The sequence below is a fragment of the Fundulus heteroclitus genome, chromosome 13 (assembly GCF_011125445.2).
Source record: "Fundulus heteroclitus isolate FHET01 chromosome 13, MU-UCD_Fhet_4.1, whole genome shotgun sequence".
NCBI lineage: Eukaryota > Metazoa > Chordata > Actinopteri > Cyprinodontiformes > Fundulidae > Fundulus > Fundulus heteroclitus.
Genome location: NC_046373.1, coordinates 2,398,437 through 2,418,287, shown reverse-complemented (window position 1 = coordinate 2,418,287; position 19,851 = coordinate 2,398,437). Strand labels below are relative to the sequence as shown.

Sequence of the window (19,851 nt, the reverse complement as noted above, 5' to 3'; positions counted from 1 at the left end):
CCGCTAAGAACGATACGATAGCAAGACCCGGTCCTTTTTTCTTCTTTATTGTTACTTTAATCGAGAAGATCCCAAGCACCTTACTGCCTGTGTGGCAAGACAATGCTGGTAAATTGGCCATAAGTTGAATTGTTTGTCTTTGTCAGCCAACGCTCTGACTGCCGCCACACATGTTCATGATAAAAGGCTGAAGCAAAACTAATTCTTTACAGATGGACCAGTCGATGAACCAGCGATCGGAATTGGCCGAGTTCCCTGACTGATCAGCGATCCTCTGGTCAAATACTGAAAAGTGGCGGTGGGGTTCTCCCCTATTCACTAAATGCATCAAAACTAGGAATTTCTGCTGTTTTCAGTCCACTAACGCCTCATTTAACAGCATGATGCACTGAAGTGAGCAGATAAATGTTAGGAATATATGCTTTGATGTATAGACAGAGATACCCTCGTATTTTCTGTTGGATTAAAGATAACTGCCTCTATTAAAGAACATGGAGCACATTTTACTCCCTCTTAAGCGTCAAACGGGTCAAAATCCAAATCGGTAAGTTAGACCTAAAGAAAAGAATCATCGTACGTCTCTGTGTCCGACTGTCTACAACACAGAATCAGTTTTGTACTAAACGGTGTTCAAACAGCTCTGAGGGAGAGAAAAAAAAACACAAGCAGAAAGCCTGTGAGGTTCGCCTCAAAACTGAACTGACCCGGATTAGTGTCACGAAATAAAAAGCTCTTCTCCACAAACCTGCACTGCTCCTTTACAGAAAATTTAAATATATCTGGGGAAAATAAATACTTAAGCATACTGTTGAGTAAGATGACCAGAGGTCATGTAAGCACACTTCAGTATATCTATGCGGTTCTTCAGTCATACATGTAGCCCCCCCCCCCCCCCCCCCCCAGTTTTGAGGCCTGTGCACAAGACTATTAAAGCCACATACTTAAGCATGTGGACCACACAAAGTAAAAGGAGTTTTGATGGTATTATAGGGTATATATATTTGGCGTATGATGTTAATGTTTACCTTGTGAATATTAAATGTATCTCCACCTATGACAAAAATAGTTTCTACGTTTATGGCTAAATTTGATCGTCTTGGTTAATCTCCAAGTTGCCATCCGATCTTCGTAGAGTTTCTAGAAACTTACCAGAGATTCTCTAGCACTTTCCGTCCCCGCTCTTTGGTTATCCGTTTTTTTTTAAACACACGTGGATCATTCTTTAATCTCATTTCTCTATGAATGGCACCTAAAGACCGAGAAGCACAATGAACGTGTGATACAATCTACGGAAACTTAAGTTCGGCACCTGGGGGGGGGGGGGGGGCAGATCTGACCCCACGTCTGAGACAGTCGAGAAAAACAAATTGCAAAGACGTATAGGACAAAAAGCAGGAGAGGACTTGGAGGACCAGGGTAATTTGGATATTTCTATTTACCTTTTCTAAAACAGTTGTTTAAATCCACCGCTGTGGTGCTCCTTAAATGGGGGGGGGGGGGGTATCTATCTGCGAGAGATGGCGGCGGCGGAGGAAGAGGACAGTGCAATTCTCCCTAGAGAGGAGGGACAAATGAATAGGTGGGGAGGAGGGAGAGGTGGTGGGAGCTGGAACGCTTGGATGATTTGGTGTGAGTGCATGCATGCATAGTGGCGCGAGTGTGTGTGTGTGTGTGTAGCCTGTAAGTTTGTGTGTTTGTGGCAGGATCTGTTCGTCAGGGGCTCCTGTGTGTGTGTGTATGTGCGTGTGTTTCCACGTACGAATAATATGTGGGTTGCGCTTTTAGCGTGCGTATGCATATTAATGAATGTATGCATTTTTCTCCTCTCCTCTCACTTCCTTCTATTTCCATGTATGGCATGTTTAACGTCTGCCTCCACACTGGAGGCTTCTTTCGACAGCGGTACACTGCGTGATTGCTTGTGTGCATGTGTGTGTGTGTGCGTGTGTGTGCGTGTGTGTTTTCAATGCGCACTCCAGGCTCGGTCTGCATCTCGATCTATGTGCTGCATACGTGTGTGTCTGACTTCATGCAGCGACTGCGCATGTCTGCCGCTGTGTGTGGGTGGTTTGGGTGCTTAGCTCTACAAGGTCTGTGTGCGCGTGTGTGTGTGTGTGTGTGTGTGTGTGTGTGTGTGTAAGTGGGTGGTATATGCACAGAGGTTGGGATGAGTGGCTGTTTGTTTTTTGTTTTTTTCTCTCCCCCCACACCCTCATTCTCTGACGAACAGAGCGGCGTTCCTCTCTCTCAGCCGTCTTCACACACACACACACATCTGCAGTCACACTTTTACAGCACAGTCTGCATGCGTGTGCCATAGCCAGACTCCGGAGGATCCGCTGCTCTTGGACAATTTAGAAAAAAGCCAAAAATTGTAAAGTAGATTCAAAGAAAAGCGCAGCAGTTGAATCTCTCCCTCGCTTCATGAATTTTTTACATTTTAGGCTCCTGTCTAAAAAAAGACGCTTGTCCAGGCCTGGTCAGTGTCCTGCGCTCTCACACGGGACGGTGAGGGGGCGGGGGGGGGACTGCTGCAAGAACTCCTGTCTTGTTCTTCATTTCCCTCCGTCGGCTTTCCCTGCTTCTCCTCTCTTTGTTTACATCTCTTTCTCTCTCCATACATACAGTTCTCTCTCTCCCTTTGTCTGTCTTCAGCAAACACACACACGCACACATGCAGAGGAAAGGAGCTAAACAGCGTCGGTCCCCTGTCGCTTCATTACGTGAACCATCATTTTCCATTCGTTTCCGTCTCGACTCTTATTTATTTATTTTTTCACAGAATGCAAATCCCTGACAAACTCTCCACGCATATATGTGGAACGTCTCGTATGTGGGAGTGGGCGGTCTGTCTACAACAACAGATGGGGCTGCCAAATAGGTTGCTGTCTGCGTGTGAATATGTGTGTGTGTGTGTGTGTGTCACTTGGCGTAGGTACATCTAATCAGACGAATCACATCCGTTTCAAGATATTTTGGTCGGTTGACGTTTTCTTTTTCTTTTTTTTTTTATGCTTACTGCACCTTTAATAATCAGACTATTGATGAGGAAGGCTCTGAGTGTCCCTGTGTATTCCCAGGGCTGCTGCGGCTGGCCAATCGCAGGAAGGCACAGGGAGAGACGCAGCCAATCATGAGGTGAATATCAACAAGACTGTTAAAGCAAGTGACCAAGTGGGTTCAGACAATTATTCTAATTATCCTGGACCTGAGCAGAAAGAGGAAGATGAGGAGGAGGAGGTGGCGCCGCTGCTCCTCCTCAGGAAGAAATGTTTGTTTGAGAATCTCCCAGGATAGATGAGGCATTGCGGCACGCTGCTGTCACACGAGCACAAGCTTCAATCCAGACAAAGACACGAGAGTGAGAGGAGAGAGAAGAAGCTGACGATTTTTCTCTCTCTCTCTCTCTCTCTCACCCTGGAATTGGAAGATAAATGCCTCGGTGCTCTTTTGTTAATGCATTGTCGCGACTGACAAAGATGCAGGGTTTAGTGTGTGCAGATGTGTGTGTGTGGGGGGGGGGGGGGGGGGGGGTAATGAGAAGCTTCACAAAAACTTCCCTTGATCAACTCTGATTGATATTCAGTAGGTCCAAAATTACACAAATCCGAATCTATTTCCCGGTCATTAAATGGATCAAAAACTAGGAGCGCCCTCCGTTTCTCTGAAAAGCGTACGGAGATGCACTTTTCCGAGTTTAGTGGAAAAAAAGATCAGATAAAGGTTAGGGACGAACGATACGAATCATTAAGAGGGACAGTCCTATGATCCCTTCATCTGCTGTTGGATTCAAAAACTGCTACCTCTGTCAAAGGACCCGCGGTGCATATTTGTTTGTTTAGTGGAAAAAAGCAAACAAAGAAAATCTAGACGCTCAAAATGGGAGTTCAGACCTCCAAAGGAAAAAAACAAACAAATCAATATCGACCGTGAAAAGTCCCATCAGTACATCCCTACAAAATTTAAAATGACTCCAGCTAGGCAAGCAATCAAGTAGACGCTGATGGCCGTCTCAATTTGCATAAACGTAACAGCCTCTAATATATTGGTTTTCCCACAAAGCAGTAATTCTTTTCTATTAAGATGACTTTTAATTCTCTTAACCAGGCGCTTGAAGCCGTCTCCCCTCGGTCCTCAAAATCTCTGCGGTAAAGACTTTTTTTTTTTTCCACAGCTGGAAAGGCTGTTCAGCCATGTTGGCAGTCACGCCGCCCAACTGGGCGGATTATATCACTATATTAAACACTGTGTGTGTTCTCCATCTGTCGTCACCCATCTGAAAACTGAAAAAAAAAAAAAAAAGAATACAACCAATACTTTACTGAGCAGCAGGGTTGGAAATTATTTCATTATTGTTTTCAAATCTAGACTTGTTTAAAAAATGTAATTTTAGAAAGCAATTAAAGTGTCTTCGTTATCGTCGAAAGTCAGAACATTTCCTATTGTCTCATAATAGAGCAGAAAAGCTTCTATCTCACAGCGGGGAAACTTTTCTGAGCTTTGCAATAAATTAATTGCAATTTACTTTGGTTCATAATAAAATCTGGGGAGCAGCAACCATGTGCATAATCCCCGAGAGAGCTGTGTTGTTTACAACATTCACAGGTGAAAAGAAAGTAGACCCCCCCCCCCCCCCCCCCCCCCCCCCCCTTCAATTCTAGGGCTTAAGTATCAGATCTCAATGAAAATAATCTGATATTAACCAGGTTCTGAAATTATTCAACTCTAATCTCAAGCGTTAAATAACATAAAATCTATTTGCTTTTGAAAAGCAAAGTAGACCCCTGTTTTAGTAGCTTTAGTAATCAACTTTATCTGCTCTAACTCTAATCGGTTCTTTTCTTTCTGACCTTCTTAGTTTCTCAGATCGATGAGAACACATTTTGGCCCCCTGTTTTTTGCAGCGTTGTTTCGGTTCATTGAGCTTTGCTCACACCAGTTTCCAGACAGCATTTCAGTCAAGTTGAGGATTCAGATTGCAACAACTTTTCTTCTTTTCTTATTTCCCTATATATGGTATGTTTGGGGTCAGCGTCCTGCTGATTACCCAGTTTGTGGGGAGCGTCAGCTGTTAGACATTTGGCCTCAGATTTGACTGTAGAACACCTTGATATGATGGGAGTTTTATGTTCAGAGACTGCAAGGTCCTACGGCCACAAAGCCATCCCTAAATATCTGCTTGACATTTGGTTTCAGGTCTTTGTGCCTATTGCTCTCCTCCAGGGTCTTTTCTATGGGTTCCCCTTCAAATCCGTTAGGATGATTTCCCCCTCGTAACAAGATTTTTCCTACTATTTGGAAAAATACTAGGATGATCTAAAGCTTGACTTCCTATAACAGTTTAAATAGTTCTCTGGCTCTGGAGTGTAGCCTGACTCACTTATTTTACTCCATAAGTAAACATTTGCTCTTTCTCTCAGTCTGCGATGCTCCTTTGAACTTTGTTTAGTGCTGCAGCAGAACAAGACGAGCAATTTTAAGAGTTCAATAAAAAAAGTGGTGGACTTTTGTCAGCACAAAAAAGGCATCATCTTTAACTGAAATTATCTTAAAAAAGGAAAATTAATAAGTGTAAGTTAATGTAACAGAGCAAGGAGTTAAGGCGCTGAATGGGACCCACTGTGACAAACATTGACCTTAGTGCTGTTTTATAGTCTGCTCATTGGATTTAAGTATCCTAATACTCTTATCAAGAAGAAGTTAAACTTTTTTGGAATTTTGAAAACTGCGATTAAACAAAACGTGTTGTTTCCAATTCAACAGACCAGTTATGTTCGAAGTTGTCCATGCATGTGGTGCTCATCCTGACCACATTTATAATCCTGGATCTAAGCTGAGTGCAAAGGGTTTGATATAAGGTTCTCAGAGGTGGAGCTTCGGTATGTTCATCGTGTTTTAGAAGTACGGCATTGGGTTGTTGTTTAATTCAAATGAATGTTTGTGTGTTTTGCCAAGAAAAAAGAATGCGCCGCTCATAACGAAGGTTTGCACATTTTACTTTGAACTCCAAAATGGATAAGAGGTAAGAGATGCACTGATTTTTTTTTTAGCTGGTTTGTGATCCCTGTTTTTTGTAAAGCTTTGATAAGGCATCACCAATTTGAGTCGATGGGTTTCTCTTGAAGAACTATAACTAAACTACACCTTTCATAAATCCTCTTCGTCTCGCCCCTCCTGCCATGAGTGGCCGTTTGTTATGTACTTTAAGGACAAAACACGACTTTACACTGTGTGAGAGAGCAGTTTTTAGACTGTTTCAAAATTATTATGGAGTTTACATTTCAGGTTAGAAATAGGCGAGGTTGGTGCAGTCAGCATTACTAAAACCTGAGTGTATCACTCCACACAATTTTAGAATCTCCTAAAGGCTGCCAACATTTCCAGATCCAGCATGTTACCCGACAGCCATCCTGCTATCTGCTCAAAGTCTTGCTCTCTCTCGCTTTCCTGCAGCCGAATGACCAGGAGTGTTGTCATGTCCTGGAGAACTGTCTCCTATTAAACAGCTTCTTACATCTGTGCTTCCTCTCACATTGTTCTTACACCGATGCTAAAAGTTGCTAACTTTGAGCCCTCTTTACTCAGTAACAACAACGCCACCACCGAGGAATCGTCGTCGTAATCACAACCTTGCAGCTCTGTATGCTGCCTTCACTCACCAGAAAAAGATCTGATTTTCTTCCTTATGTCTGACCGGCTGGTCTTTGATCAGGGCTGATAAAGCTGATGGCGTCTCCATTCGGTTTCTCCATGCACCTCTAATAATGATTTGGATCCCCTAGTGCCATAGGCTGTTAATCACATGCTGCTTCCCCTCTTGTAGGCCAGCAATGGCCTCAAGTTTGGGTCGGGCCAGAGTTTGTTTTTGTTTTTTGTCGATTGTTTTAATGGTATGCCTGATTGTACCGTTTTCAGTTTCTGTTGCGCTTTGCATTTTCTGTTTGACATTTGAGTTAGCGTACTGTAGACCTTGAGTTACTATAAAGGAGATGTTACTAATTTTTCATCTTTAACACCTGTACGTAGAGTTGTGTAAACCATTGATACCATTGATTAGGTGTAAAATAGTTTAGAAAAAAGAGAACCACATATTTTTGCATTGCAACTGTAGTATGACTGGGGAGCTGTGGGCGGTGGGAGGGCGGGTGTGGGTGTTCAATGCTGGACCAGATGTTTTGTTTTTTACTGTACTGAGGATTTCGTTGGACAGGGTCAGGGGCCGGCTGAGAAACGGATGGACGTTTTAGCGAGACACAATGCTGCGAGAGCCTCACTTCATTTCAAGCCTGCAAGTCTGCTTTTACCAAATTACGTCACAAATGCAAATTTACCCAACGCTCTAAAGTCTATATTTACCTAAAGTATTAATCGACCCGATCAGGTTTACATGAACTGGTTCTTGGACCAGTTTTTTTTTTCAAAGCATGAGCTGCTACCTGAATGTTTTACATCCTTCTTTAGACGCCCCCTGGTGGCGAGATCCAGTTGGTGCGGCTTAGAGGAGTGGGGGGGCCTCAACCGCTGCGGCAACTGCCAAAGTCACCAGGTGGCGGGAGGAGGGGGTGTCCCAGAAAGCAGTGATCCTGCAGGAACTATGATTGTAATTATGAGTCGATCACTGTATTCCTCCGAGCACCTTAACAGCAGACTCCATTGAGCCTCTGCCTTTTGTTCGACTAATCCCACATTACTGCATACCCTCCAAACACGTCCCCAGCTTGCAGGCGCACAATGCCAAATAAAGCTGTCAGTAGATTGAAAGACGCTGACATGACTTCCAAAAAAAAAATCAAAGAGCTCTCCAGCTGTTTCTGTGCTCCAAACTCTCCATCCACGCGTCAGTCTGCATCAGTTCAGTCCTGATTTCATCTCGGCGGCCGACTCACAGAGAGGGAAAAAAAATAGTGACTTGGAGAGAGTGGAATAGTCTTTACAAAAAGCACCTTCTGGGGAGCGCTCAACTTTCCTGTAGAGCCAAAGCCCTCTGCACCTTTCTGAGCACGCTCACTGTGTCACTTCCTATCTGTGGTTTGAACGTTGGCATCAGAAGCGGGACTTTTTTTTTGTTGGATCGATGGGGCAGGGGCGGGAACTGTAGAATTAATATGAGAAGTTGTTTTCTATGTAAGTTCCTTGTTTTTATTGTTTTTACCTTTTTTTTGTACTATTGCTGCCTTTTTATTTGATTTTGTTTTTTTCTTCTCTGAAAGATAAACTTGTTTATTATAGGAATGATAAAGGGTGAACCGATCAAGCCGTCTCCCACCAGGTCGGGGTGAGAGACGGGGGGGGGACGGTCCAGTTTGGGTGGAAGAAGACTGCTGGTCATTTGAAGGGGGTTCTTACACGGGACTGGAAATCTGCACAAGCAGAGAAAATCCACCTCCTAGCTAAAACCTGGTGCTCCTGATGATTCATTGGACTCTCAGATTAATCACAGAGGATCTCATTTTACTGTCCTTCACTAAAGAAAGCAGTGACTTCATTAATCTACGATCAGTCTTCCAGGCTGTTTTCAACAGATTTGTTTAATTGTCTCAAAAATGAAAACAGTAAAATCCTACTTTAAGGACTTTGAGCAAGCAAGTGTTGAAATCATGTCTTAATGCTGTTGATAATTTTTTGCTGAGATCCACCATGTGTCTATGCAAGCTATTTTTTATTTTTTTTTTGCCACCTGCAATTGCAAGAGGGACAGGTTCTTGCAAAGAGCAACAAAGTCACCTAAGTACCAGATGGACATTTCCTATGACCCTGTGCCAATTCACAACAGTTGGCGGAGGTTTCGTTCCCAACTTAGTTGTTTTTCTATATCCTGTCAATAATCTAAAGTAGGCATGGGCCCAATTGAGATGCTCATGGCATACCGACCCTGCGTAACAATATCAATATCACGCAATTGAGACAGCTATGAAACAAAAACATAAAGCATAAGTGCTTTAATTTAAAGCTGGAATGCAACAATTGTTCATTCTGTGGCTAAAATAATAGTTCATTATGTAACATTTATTTTTTATTTGATTCTTGATGCATAGATGTAAGCAAAAATATAAAATTAGCTATGCTTAGCTGTAGTATTATAGCTATTAGTAGGTTAACTGGGAGAGGACAGCGATATTGGTTTCCACACCATGACTGTCCCTGTTTTTTTTGCAGCTGATAATATTTACTTTTCTCAAAAAAGCGTAAAAGTGTTTCAGCCTCTTTTGTAACCAGCTGAGTGGCAGTGCACAGCAACAGGTGGTGGATCAGTTGACCACTCCAAGGCCTTTTCTCTCTTCATTTATGGAACTACTTTAAACCATAGGAGCTGTATGATGGAAATTCTTTACTTTCACAATCATCAGAATACATTTTGTACGAGACGTCAGCAATTTTATGAAATTTATCTTCATTAATTGTGGAAATCCTTAACTAGAAAAACAAAATCAAGAAGCCTCTAAATGGCAAACACCTTCTTTTGCTTTAAATTGAGCTTGGAAGTTCTCCTGGATTCATCACTATTTCTGCCACTGACTCAACAGATTAGAACTAAAACACAAGCTGAGTTCTCTGACCTGGGGCAAAAGCGTACCTTCAACACTTTTTGTGTTTTCGACTCATAAATTAGATAGAATGTTTGCTAGGTAGATAAAAACTTTATTGATCCATTGTGGAAAATCCTTCAGGGGGGGAAAACTCCAGCACCAAACAAATAGAAAGTAAAGAAAATAAAGAATAGGTAAATAAAGATATTTACACACATATCTAACAGTAAATAGTAAATAGTTACTGGCTGCTCTAAGATGGAGGTGGCAGGCTAATGCTGGCTGCTGCTCCTTCCCATCCCATCTTCTGTCCTGTTGACCCCCCACCACCTGGTGAGGGATTGTACAAGACAAATAGTGGAAAAAGTGGAGAGTGTCCATCAAAGACATGTTTTCAACACTTGGTCCCAGTTTTTGACAGAAACAAGGAGGTGGGTTTCTCCTGTGTGGGAACCCAGCTGAAGACCACCAGGAATGTCAGTGACGGTGCCATCAGGGCGCGCAGGAAAAACTGTCTCGTCTTGAGAAGAGACGCGGGCGGGATGGAAACGCAGGACCTTCTTGAATCAAGATGGCAATACTTGGGCAAAGCCCTTACAGTTGACCCCCTCCCCCTTCTCTCTATCGCCTTCCATGTCTTCGTCTGCCTCAGCGGATCCGCTTCGACCACCTTCACCCACCTGTTGCACCCCTGAATCTTCCCAGCTTTCTTTACATCTCTTCCTATAAGTGGACTTTTTTTTAATCCACGTCTATCCACTCTGCTCTTTCTGACCTCCCCGCACACCAGAGACAAAAAAAAAAAAAAACACACACACACTTACAAAGCTCTATACACTGTATATGTATACGTTAGAAAACAAACGGGAAAACCTCTGAGATGCGGACGCGCGCCCACTCACCTGCACCCTGTCGGGACGTGTGCGCGCGCATCTTTGTGTCGCTGATGCAGTTTAAGAAAAAAAAAAAGAAATAAATCACCAGTTTACCTCTGGAGCTCTCAGCCATAGCAGACTTTAATCTCAGCTCTGCAAGCAGCTTCCGAACTGCTGTGGTTGCCGTTACGAAGCAGGTTAATTTATACATAATATATATATATATGTTTTTGTTTATGATTCAAACCGGCGAGCCTCAGCAGAGCGCAGTCGGGTCATTTTGAACACAAGCAGTGCAGGGCTTTTTACTGAAACGGGAGTTCACGTCAACTGTCTTACCTCAGAATCATACTACATAGCAGGGGAAGGGGGCGGGGCTTGCACACGATCATAGCAACCGTCGTCAACCATCTTAAAAAACAAAACAAAAAAAAAACAAATCCTTCTCTTCCTTGTCTCTGGTGTTGTTGGGCGAAGATACCTTACAGAACATCTTCTTTCCTCAGTTTCCATTATAAATATATAAATATATGAACTGTACATTACGAAATAGAAGCACTATCAAAGTTTGTTAGGTGTGCACTCGCAGCATGAGGTATTATTCTTTATTACTCTTCATAACTCAGATAAATGAAAAAGTGAAAGCAGATTTTTGAAGGTTTAAAAAAAAAAAAAGGATGAAAACACAAAACCATGCAGTAGCGTCCACTGATGTCAAAGAATATACCCAACCTCACCCCCACTCCACTCCACACATACCCCAAGACCTCTTACCCCCAGCCCTGCCCCCTCTATGCTTTCTTGCACCTACCCACCCCCCAGCGGCCCCCTCTGCCCTGCCCCGTGTCCACGCCTGTGTTTCCCTCATGTGTTCAAAGTGCCAATAAACCTTGTGAATTCCTAACTGTGACCCAGAAATAAAGATGATTGCACATTAACTACTGTAAAGAGAAAAAGAAACCAGACTGATGATTTAAAAAAAAAATGAGGAAAATATGGAAATCCTAATAAAAGATTTGTAATAAAACAAGACTGAACTGCTGAGTTGTGTCTGTTTTTTCTTCTTTCTTTTGCTCATTCCCAATTATCCTAAAATTTTAAGATCAGGTCATCTAGGTTTAACTAGGCCCCATAAAAAGGTGTGACTAGTTTGCCCTCTGTGCTGCAAAAATCCTTTTGTGTGTCAACTTTTAAGAGATATTCGGGAATAATGGAACTAAAAAAAATGCAAAAAGTCTTATGTTGGCGACAACCATGGCAGACAGACATTAACGACGTGACATACACTAAATTTGTTTTGCATCACAAACCATCAACGCCATTTTAGATTTAGAGAATTTGAAGGGGCCTGGTTGACCCTTAAAACTTTTCTCGGTATCCTTAAAATTACATGACTGATAAAAAATAAAAACAGCATTTGACACGATTTTTGTTAATGCCGAGCGTGTCTGAGCACTCTTACCTTTTATACGTCAATTTTCTAACACAAAAGTGAGTTCTGCACTAGAACTCACTTTGAAATTAAACTAAACAGTTACAGGGAATAATCTAAGACAGATGGTCATTGAAACGTTGCCAACACTGCAAATTATGCTTTCTCCTGACCTGATTTTTTATATTAATTTTTTATATTTTGCTAGTCTTTCATTACGTACAAGTCATAATTATCAATAATTAAGAAAAATGCTTGAATTATAAAGTTTTACGAGTTTCACATTGTGGATCAAATTTACCAAACCCAGATGACTTTTCAATCTGTTGAGATCCGACACAACAGTGTTTGGCACCAAAAATGTATCAAAGGCTGGAATAATGATACCATTTTTTAAGTGCATAGTAATCTTAATTCATACACATTTTATTATTTGAAGCCTTATTCTTGCAATTAGCAGATAAAAAATTATTTTGCTAATCCAGGCCGACCTAAAGCAGAAAAGCTCAACTGATTTAATGTGACTGTGAGGCGGTAAGAAAAGGATATCTCTTACACAGTGTATGTAAATATCTGGTATCAACTGCATGTATAAGCTCTTATCACAGATGGTATAAGTTTTCTGAGCCCATAAAACAACTTTAAATAATGGACACCGTGGCAATTATTCCTGTCAAAATGTGACTTTCATCGGAGGTCGGCTATTCTTGCGTAAATAGTAGGGCTGAACGTTTTTGGAAAATAATCTAATTGCGATTTTTTTTTGCGATTTATTGCGATTTTTTTCCAGTTTAATTTATCATGTGTTTTAAAATATATACAAACAAATCAATTTGTTTCCTCGCCATGTGGATTAGTTGCTAAAAGACCCACAGCATCTAAACTCGGAGCAGTAATGATTGCGTTCTACCTACAATATATTTCAACCAAAATTGCAATTTTGACTTTTCCCCGCATTAACCACAAGCAACAAAAAATGGTCTCTTAATAAAGATGTTTGTAAACAAGGACTACTTTAAATATGAACTTTTAATGTTTCTATTGATCAGAATATTATTCAAGAGAACAGCTTTTAATTTAATTGGACATCAATCCTGGTTGAACATAAAGTGCAAAGTCCAACCAACAAGCAAGTCTATGTATTAAACTGATTGACCAGTACTTAATGCTACGTATGATTATATAAACTCTAAAACAAGTAATAAAATTAGATTATCTTACTACTGCAACTGTCTTCCCTTCCATGTGGAGCAAACCCACTTCAAACATTTTACTGACACCTAAAGGACGCGTCTGATTCCCTAATTGTTACACAGCCAAAAATTGCAGACCTCTGCGATTTGGAAATTGCATTTTTTTAAATCACGATTATATTAAAAATGCGATTAATTGTTCAGCCCTAGTAAATAGAGCCTGTTATTGCTTTAAGACGCTACAGAATTAAGACGTTTTGGCTGATTATCAGCAGCGGAGAGCGGTCCTCTGCCTTTAGTACGTGCAGAATAACCCTGAGTCCCCGAAACGCGTAAATACGTCAGTCTCAGGACTGCAGTCGGGTTATTTTCAGAAGTACTCACGGTTTGTCCAGACACAGGGGACCCGCGCTCTGCTCATTCCAGCTAAACCAAATGCAATTTCACATGATGGTTCCGTTCTCCAGAGAAGGATGTGATGAAGTTCCCATTTTGATAAGTGCCTCTCAATTAAAACTCACTTGTGTCACATCTTCAAGCAAGTGAAAGCTTTTTATATCTAAAAAAAAATATATATATATATAAAGGTATATATAAAAGTAGGGACTGAGACGCAAGGTACTGTATTCATTCAAGCACACAGCTCAGTCAGTGTAAAAAGGTTCTTCCAGTTGAACTTGATTACTTCACAAAGAACAAATTCAATAAAACAAATTAGACTCAGAAGCTGTAATTAGACAATGTTCAGTTTTTTTTTTTTAATCAGACCGGACTCAAGTCAAAAATGGCCACTGAGTAACATGAACAGTGACAAATAAAAAACTAAACCATACTGTAGTTTTCTTATGGTCACAATACACAGAGCACAATGTAACCCACCTTGTCTGAAAAACGTCTTCATTGTCTCGTCAATAAGTTATATATTTTTTATACAAACAAACAATAGTTGTTAGCCGTTATCTGCAGGCGGATTAATCCTGAAAGCTGGCACATATTTTAAGACACGTCTGATGGCAGTTTTTAAACGCTCGGTCAGCTCAGGACCCCCTCAAATAACATTTCCCCCAAAACAATCCAAATTAACCAAACAAACCTTTTAAATCCGTGTTAACATTAAAGCAACTGGTTCGTAACTGTTAAAACAGGGCTGGAAAAATAATCCGTTTCTTAATTTGGAATACATTTCATTTATTATTTGGGTGCTAAAGGTTTAAAGCACTTCGAGTTGGTTTATTCCGCCCTTCTTGAAGCCAAACCAACCAAGAAATGAAGCTCAGCACATCAGTCTGAATGATACTTCTGAAAACAAGTGTTTTTTTCCTGGTATAATACAGTGAAATCAGATGTAGCAGTACATAACACAGAGGTGTGGCTCAAGTTTAATGGCAAAAAGCAGCCGTGTTAAAAATCTACCGGTACCTTAATCGTTACTGACCCCCTCCAGTTTAGTTCAAGCGATCTTAACGGTAACACAGAAGTGGGAAAACATGTTTTAAGAATTAAAAATGTTTTTCCTCGTTTCCTTCTACTTGCAGCGTGAGGGTTTAAATATGCAAAAGCATGCGTACATAGAGGAATAAACCTCACTTGGCTCCGGCAGTGAGAAGGCTTTCATCTTCAAGCCCGACTGCATGGAGGATGATGGATCCTGAATTGGAGCCGATTTAAGACAAACTGGATTAAAAGTTACTTTTCCCCTCTAAGACAAAAATCAAAAGTTCAAATTACATTTGGATTACTAAAAAAAACAGAAGTTGAATATGGATGTGCTTACAAACACAAATGAAAGCGTTGTGCTTATGATACAGCGCTTTAACACACCTTAGTGTTGCCTGAAAAGATAAAAAACAAAAAAAACAAAAACCATAACCCTCAGCATCCAGCAGAGGGAGCTGTGAGCCTAACTCTGGGCCACACAAAGAAACATCTTGCCCAGCAACCATTTCTCCTCATTAGCGGAGGCTTTTAAATAAAAGAGGCGAACCCATTCGCTCCCAGTCAAGGCCGTCTCTCATCAGCCAGCGAGAGCAGCGCAGCCCCAGCCAATCACGCCGTTTAACGTCTGACGGCGTGCAGAGGCGGGCGCCTGCAGACCCGACTTCACCCCATCCTCTTCAGGGCGGGAAACAAAGCGCTTCCCTGGAGGGACCTGAACGTTTTCCGACCAAACACGAGCTGCATCTACGACAGGGATGGATGGATGGATGGATGGATGGATGTCTGCGGCGGCAGCTCTTATGTTTCGACCACAGACACTGATCACTGTTTTCACTTACGGCCGACAATTTCCTCCTCAGCAGAGATGTGGATGTGTCAGACGTGTCGGACTAGAAAAAGAACCGCCTGAGGCTGGCTCAATCACGTTGTTGTTGTTTTTTTTAACCTTTAATTTGTAGGTGATTTATTTTCATTCTAATTTGCAGGTAGGCACATAAACATAATGCACATTACAAAAATAGTATAAAAATATATTTAAGGCAACAGCCCGCCACTCGTCTCACCTGTGAAATTTGATTTTTGTTGGGTTTAAAAACGCAAGCAGGTAGATTTGGTGAATTTAATACTTAAATGCATACGATCCGAAAGTACTTCTTACCTATAAAAACGCACCTTGATAAAATGGCGTATTCACTGTTGAATGGTGCTTTCCATTTTATCTTCATTAGGTACTTGTGAGTGTATTTTTCAAACCCCCACGGTTCTTAATGATGTAAATAATCTCAAGAAGCAAGGCCGTTTTTCGGATTTGGGTTTTAGCCCAACATCACGTACCATCATTACCAACAATAACTGCAATGCACAAATACAAAAAGAAAAACAAAAAAAAAAACACCTAAATACCATCTTAGCGTTTCTCTCTAGCCAAGTTCTGCTGCTTTTCTCCTTTCCATCAGATCCAGTAAAAGCAGATTTCATCATCGCATCTTAACCTTTCTCTGCGGGGTCACCGTTTTCTCTCCTCAGTGTGAGTAAAGGGAGCGATTGAAGGGGGAGGGGGGAAGGAGGAGGCATCCTTTCTTTCCGTCGGTTTCTGTCTATTCATCCTGACAGGGAGGAGCAGGTGAACGTCACGGAGAGGTCAGCGGTCTTCAGAGAGCAAAGAAAAGGATGAGGACGACAATCATGATGACGACGAGCACGCCGATGGCACACCACTGTCTGCGACCTGGAGGGTGCAGCAGAGAAAAGCACAACTGCTGAGCAGATGTTACAGGTTCCTCCTGTGACAGAAAGACATGGTCCCTACGCAGCCTAGAAAAGTATGGAAGTGATGTAAACGCCTACAGGTCCATGTTTGTCCTTCCTGTCTTCCTTGTGCCCTTCAGTCATTCTGAGCTTCCCTTTGTCTTTGTTTCTCCCTTTTTTTTGTCAATCATCCTTTTTTACCTGCTTTGCTCCATCTCTTACTTTTCATACTTTCTTCTTTCTGCTCTTCTCACTTTATCTCCTTTGTATTCCTCTCTCGCACATTCCTGTCTGTACTTTTCTTTCCTTTTCAAGTTCTGTATTCACTTTCTTCTTTTTCTTCATTGTCTGCTAGTGTCCTCACATTCTCCCTTCCTTCCTAACTCTCCTATTATGTCTTTCCTTACTAACCCTCCCTTATTTGTGTCCTTATGTCATCCCTTACTTCCTAAACCTCCCTTCCTTCCTAACCCTCCCTTGTGTCCTTTCTTCCTTTTGCCCTTCCCAATCCCCCCTTTATTCCTTATGCCCTTCCTCCCTTCCCAATCCACCCTTTCTTCCTTATGCCCTTCCTCCCTTCCCAATCCTCCCTTTCTTCCTTATGCCCTTCCTCCCTTCCTGATCCCCCCTTTCTTCCTTATGCCCTTCCTCCCTTCCCAATCCTCCCTTTCTTCCTTATGCCCTTCCTCCCCTTAACAATCCTCCCTTTCTTCCTTATGCCCTTCCTCCCTTCCCAATCCTCCCTTTCTTCCTTATGCCCTTCCTCCCTTCCCGATCCCCTCTTTCTTCCTTATGCCCTTCCTCCCTTCCCAATCCTCCCTTTCTTCCTTATGCCCTTCCTCCCTTCCTGATCCCCCCTTTCTTCCTTATGCCCTTCCTCCCTTCCCAATCCTCCCTTTCTTCCTTATGCCCTTCCTCCCCTTCCCAATCCTCCCTTTCTTCCTTATGCCCTTCCTCCCTTCCCAATCCTCCCTTTCTTCCTTATGCCCTTCCTCCCTTCCCGATCCCCTCTTTCTTCCTTATGCCCTTCCTCCCTTCCCAATCCACCCTTTCTTCCTCATGCCCTTCCTCCCTTCCCAATCCACCCTTTCTTCCTCATGCCCTTCCTCCCTTCCCAATCCACCCTTTCTTCCTCATGCCCTTCCTCCCTTCCCGATCCCCACTTTCTTCCTCATGCCCTTCCTCCCTTCCCGATCCCCTCTTTCTTCCTTATGCCCTTCCTCCCTTCCCAATCCACCCTTTCTTCCTTATGCCCTTCCTCCCTGCACCCCTTCCCCTTTCTTCCTTGTGTCCTCTTTTCCTTCTTTGTGTCCTTACGTCCTTCCTCCCTTCCTAACCCTCCCTTCCTTCTTTGTGTCCTTATGTCCTCCCTCCCTTCCTAACCCTCCCTTCCTTCTTTGTGTCCTTATGTCCTCCCTCCCTTTCTAACCCTCCCTTCCTTCTTTGTGTCCTTATTTCCTCGCTCCCTTTCTAACCCTCCCTTCCTTCTGTGTGTCCTTATGTCCTCCCTTCCTCTGTATTTGCAGCTTCCATACATAGAGCCAGAGTACAGTAACTTTGTTATTTTACTATAACTTCAAAGTGAATCTTTGTATTTATATGTAAAATGTCTGATATGGGCAGATTTAAGTCTGGAAAAGTAGAAAACATGGGAATTACTTGCTGATCAACCTCCTGGATGAGAATGAAAATATAAAAAAAAAAAAAACCCATGATTGACAATGTGTGTAAGTATGGGGAGTCAACCGTAGACAGCAGACTGTTTTGGTACAAAGGCGCCACATCCTGCTGTTTATTCCACACGGATGAATCACAGGAAAATGTCCAATAAAGCAAACCTGTATCTGATGCGTTTACTTACTGCTGGTCATGTGAGAAACTTTCTCGAGCTTCTTTAGGACCGAATCCATGCGGGACGACGTCTGGTCCATCTCATCTCCAAAATCCCCCAACATGCTAAAAGGAAAACATAAAGAAACACCAAATAAATAAACTAAACCATATGCTAGAAAACTGCCTGTACCTGTAGCATGCTGTCATATATAACATGTTTTTATCTGCAGATAAATGTGTTTGTGAGCAGAAATGGGCCAATTTAAACCTGACTGGTAATTATTCAGATGTCTTATATGCTCACAGAACCCACTGCATGAAAACTCACAGTGGAAGTTATTATATATCAACAACGTTTCAGTTTCATCCTTTTAAAAAAAGTCAATTTTTTCCCCGTTACAGATCATGGTTGATTGGAAAATATTGGCCATATTTTGGAAATCTCAAAGATTTCACCTCTGCTCTTGATATAAACACTTAATGATTGAATCACAACAGTAAGACTGCTGAAGGATCCTCTCTGGTAAAAATAAATGAAGGAGTGATTAAACTGATTATGACATGAAAGTAAATAACATTGTTCTCAGTGGATACAGCCGTAACTAATTTCATAACGGTCGAGTAGAAAAACATTTTATTTTGTGATAAAAGTGCACAATGCATTTGCAATTGAGCATTAAAATAACGTTAAACTTGCCTTGGTCCCATAAACTGGTGGATTTGTTGATTGTCTGAGATGCAAAGAGACTAAGAACTTCTTTTGAGAGCATCATACTTTCATTTTACTGCAAAGCTTTTAATAAGGCAGCTCAGTTTTCAATTTATTCAGAAATTGCTGTGTTGCTACTTACAGCTCTGGTGAAGAGATGGGGGGGGGGGTTAGGGGGGAATCTGCTTTAAGAGGCAGGACTTAGCTGTACAAAACTGAAAATAAGCCAAAAAGCTCTGATTCACGGAGGAGAGCACACCAGGGGTCCTGTGTGGAGAACCAGCTCTCCCCTAATGGTGCGCTCACACCAAACTCAAATGAGGAGACCCGAGCGAGTGAATTACATGTTCTCCTCATGTAGCGGCTCATTAAGGAGCAAATACGAATTCACTGCAAAAACAGAACTAGAAATAAGTAAAATGTTCTTAAAATGAGTGTATTTCTCCTTGATTTGAGCAGGTAAATGAGACTATTTGCCAATGGAGTAAGATTTTTGCACTCAAAATAAGAACAATTCATCTCCATCATCTTATTTCAAGTGCAGGATGTCTAATCATCTCATTTTAGGGGTCAAAACACTCATTCCATTGGCAGATAATCCATTTTACTTAAATCAAGGATAAATACACTACTTATTTTTAGATCCATTTTTGCAGTGAAGGACAGTCTCTAATGATACGAACGGCGCGATAAGGGCGAACAGAGAAAAGCGAAACCCGCGATGACTTTCATTCGAGTTCAGAAATCTGAACTTTTCTGTCAATTTGCGTCGTGTCAACCGATCGGGGACTGGATGTTGTTGTGACATACGGGAAAGGAGCAGAGCGGAGACGGAATCAAAACGCCCGGCTTCTTGCTAGGATCTCCCGCTGTCTTCACCTCTGATGTACGGGTGATCCATCCCCGGAGCGGGATAAAGGTTTTGGATCCTGGACAGACGGAAGCAGCCGTGATGCAGTCATAGCGCCTGGTCTCCCAGACCTGGGAGCGTCTCTGGTGGACACGCAGGGACGCCGGGGCCGCTGTTGGGCTTTGCACGTTAAATACAGCGCCATGACTCGCTCGGTTAAATCCCGGTCCACCATGTTGAGTTGAA

At 42.1% G+C, this 19,851-nt stretch overlaps 1 protein-coding gene across 2 annotated transcripts in view; it reads right to left on the bottom strand.

Annotated features, from left to right (window-relative positions):
• LOC105937058 (syntaxin-10) overlaps positions 1-19,851 on the bottom strand; it is a 33,282-nt gene that overhangs the window by 4,128 nt on the left and 9,303 nt on the right. The window contains exons 8-9 of one of the 2 annotated variants that reach the window (XM_036144877.1): positions 18,075-18,169; positions 13,761-16,193 (exon numbers count right to left, since the gene is read on the bottom strand). In XM_036144877.1, coding sequence (XP_036000770.1) covers positions 16,117-16,193; positions 18,075-18,169 — 172 coding nt within the window. In that variant the 3' untranslated portion in view covers positions 13,761-16,116. Of the gene's footprint in view, positions 1-13,760; positions 16,194-18,074; positions 18,170-19,851 lie in introns of those variants that run through there. The other variant, XM_036144878.1, reaches the window with a different exon arrangement.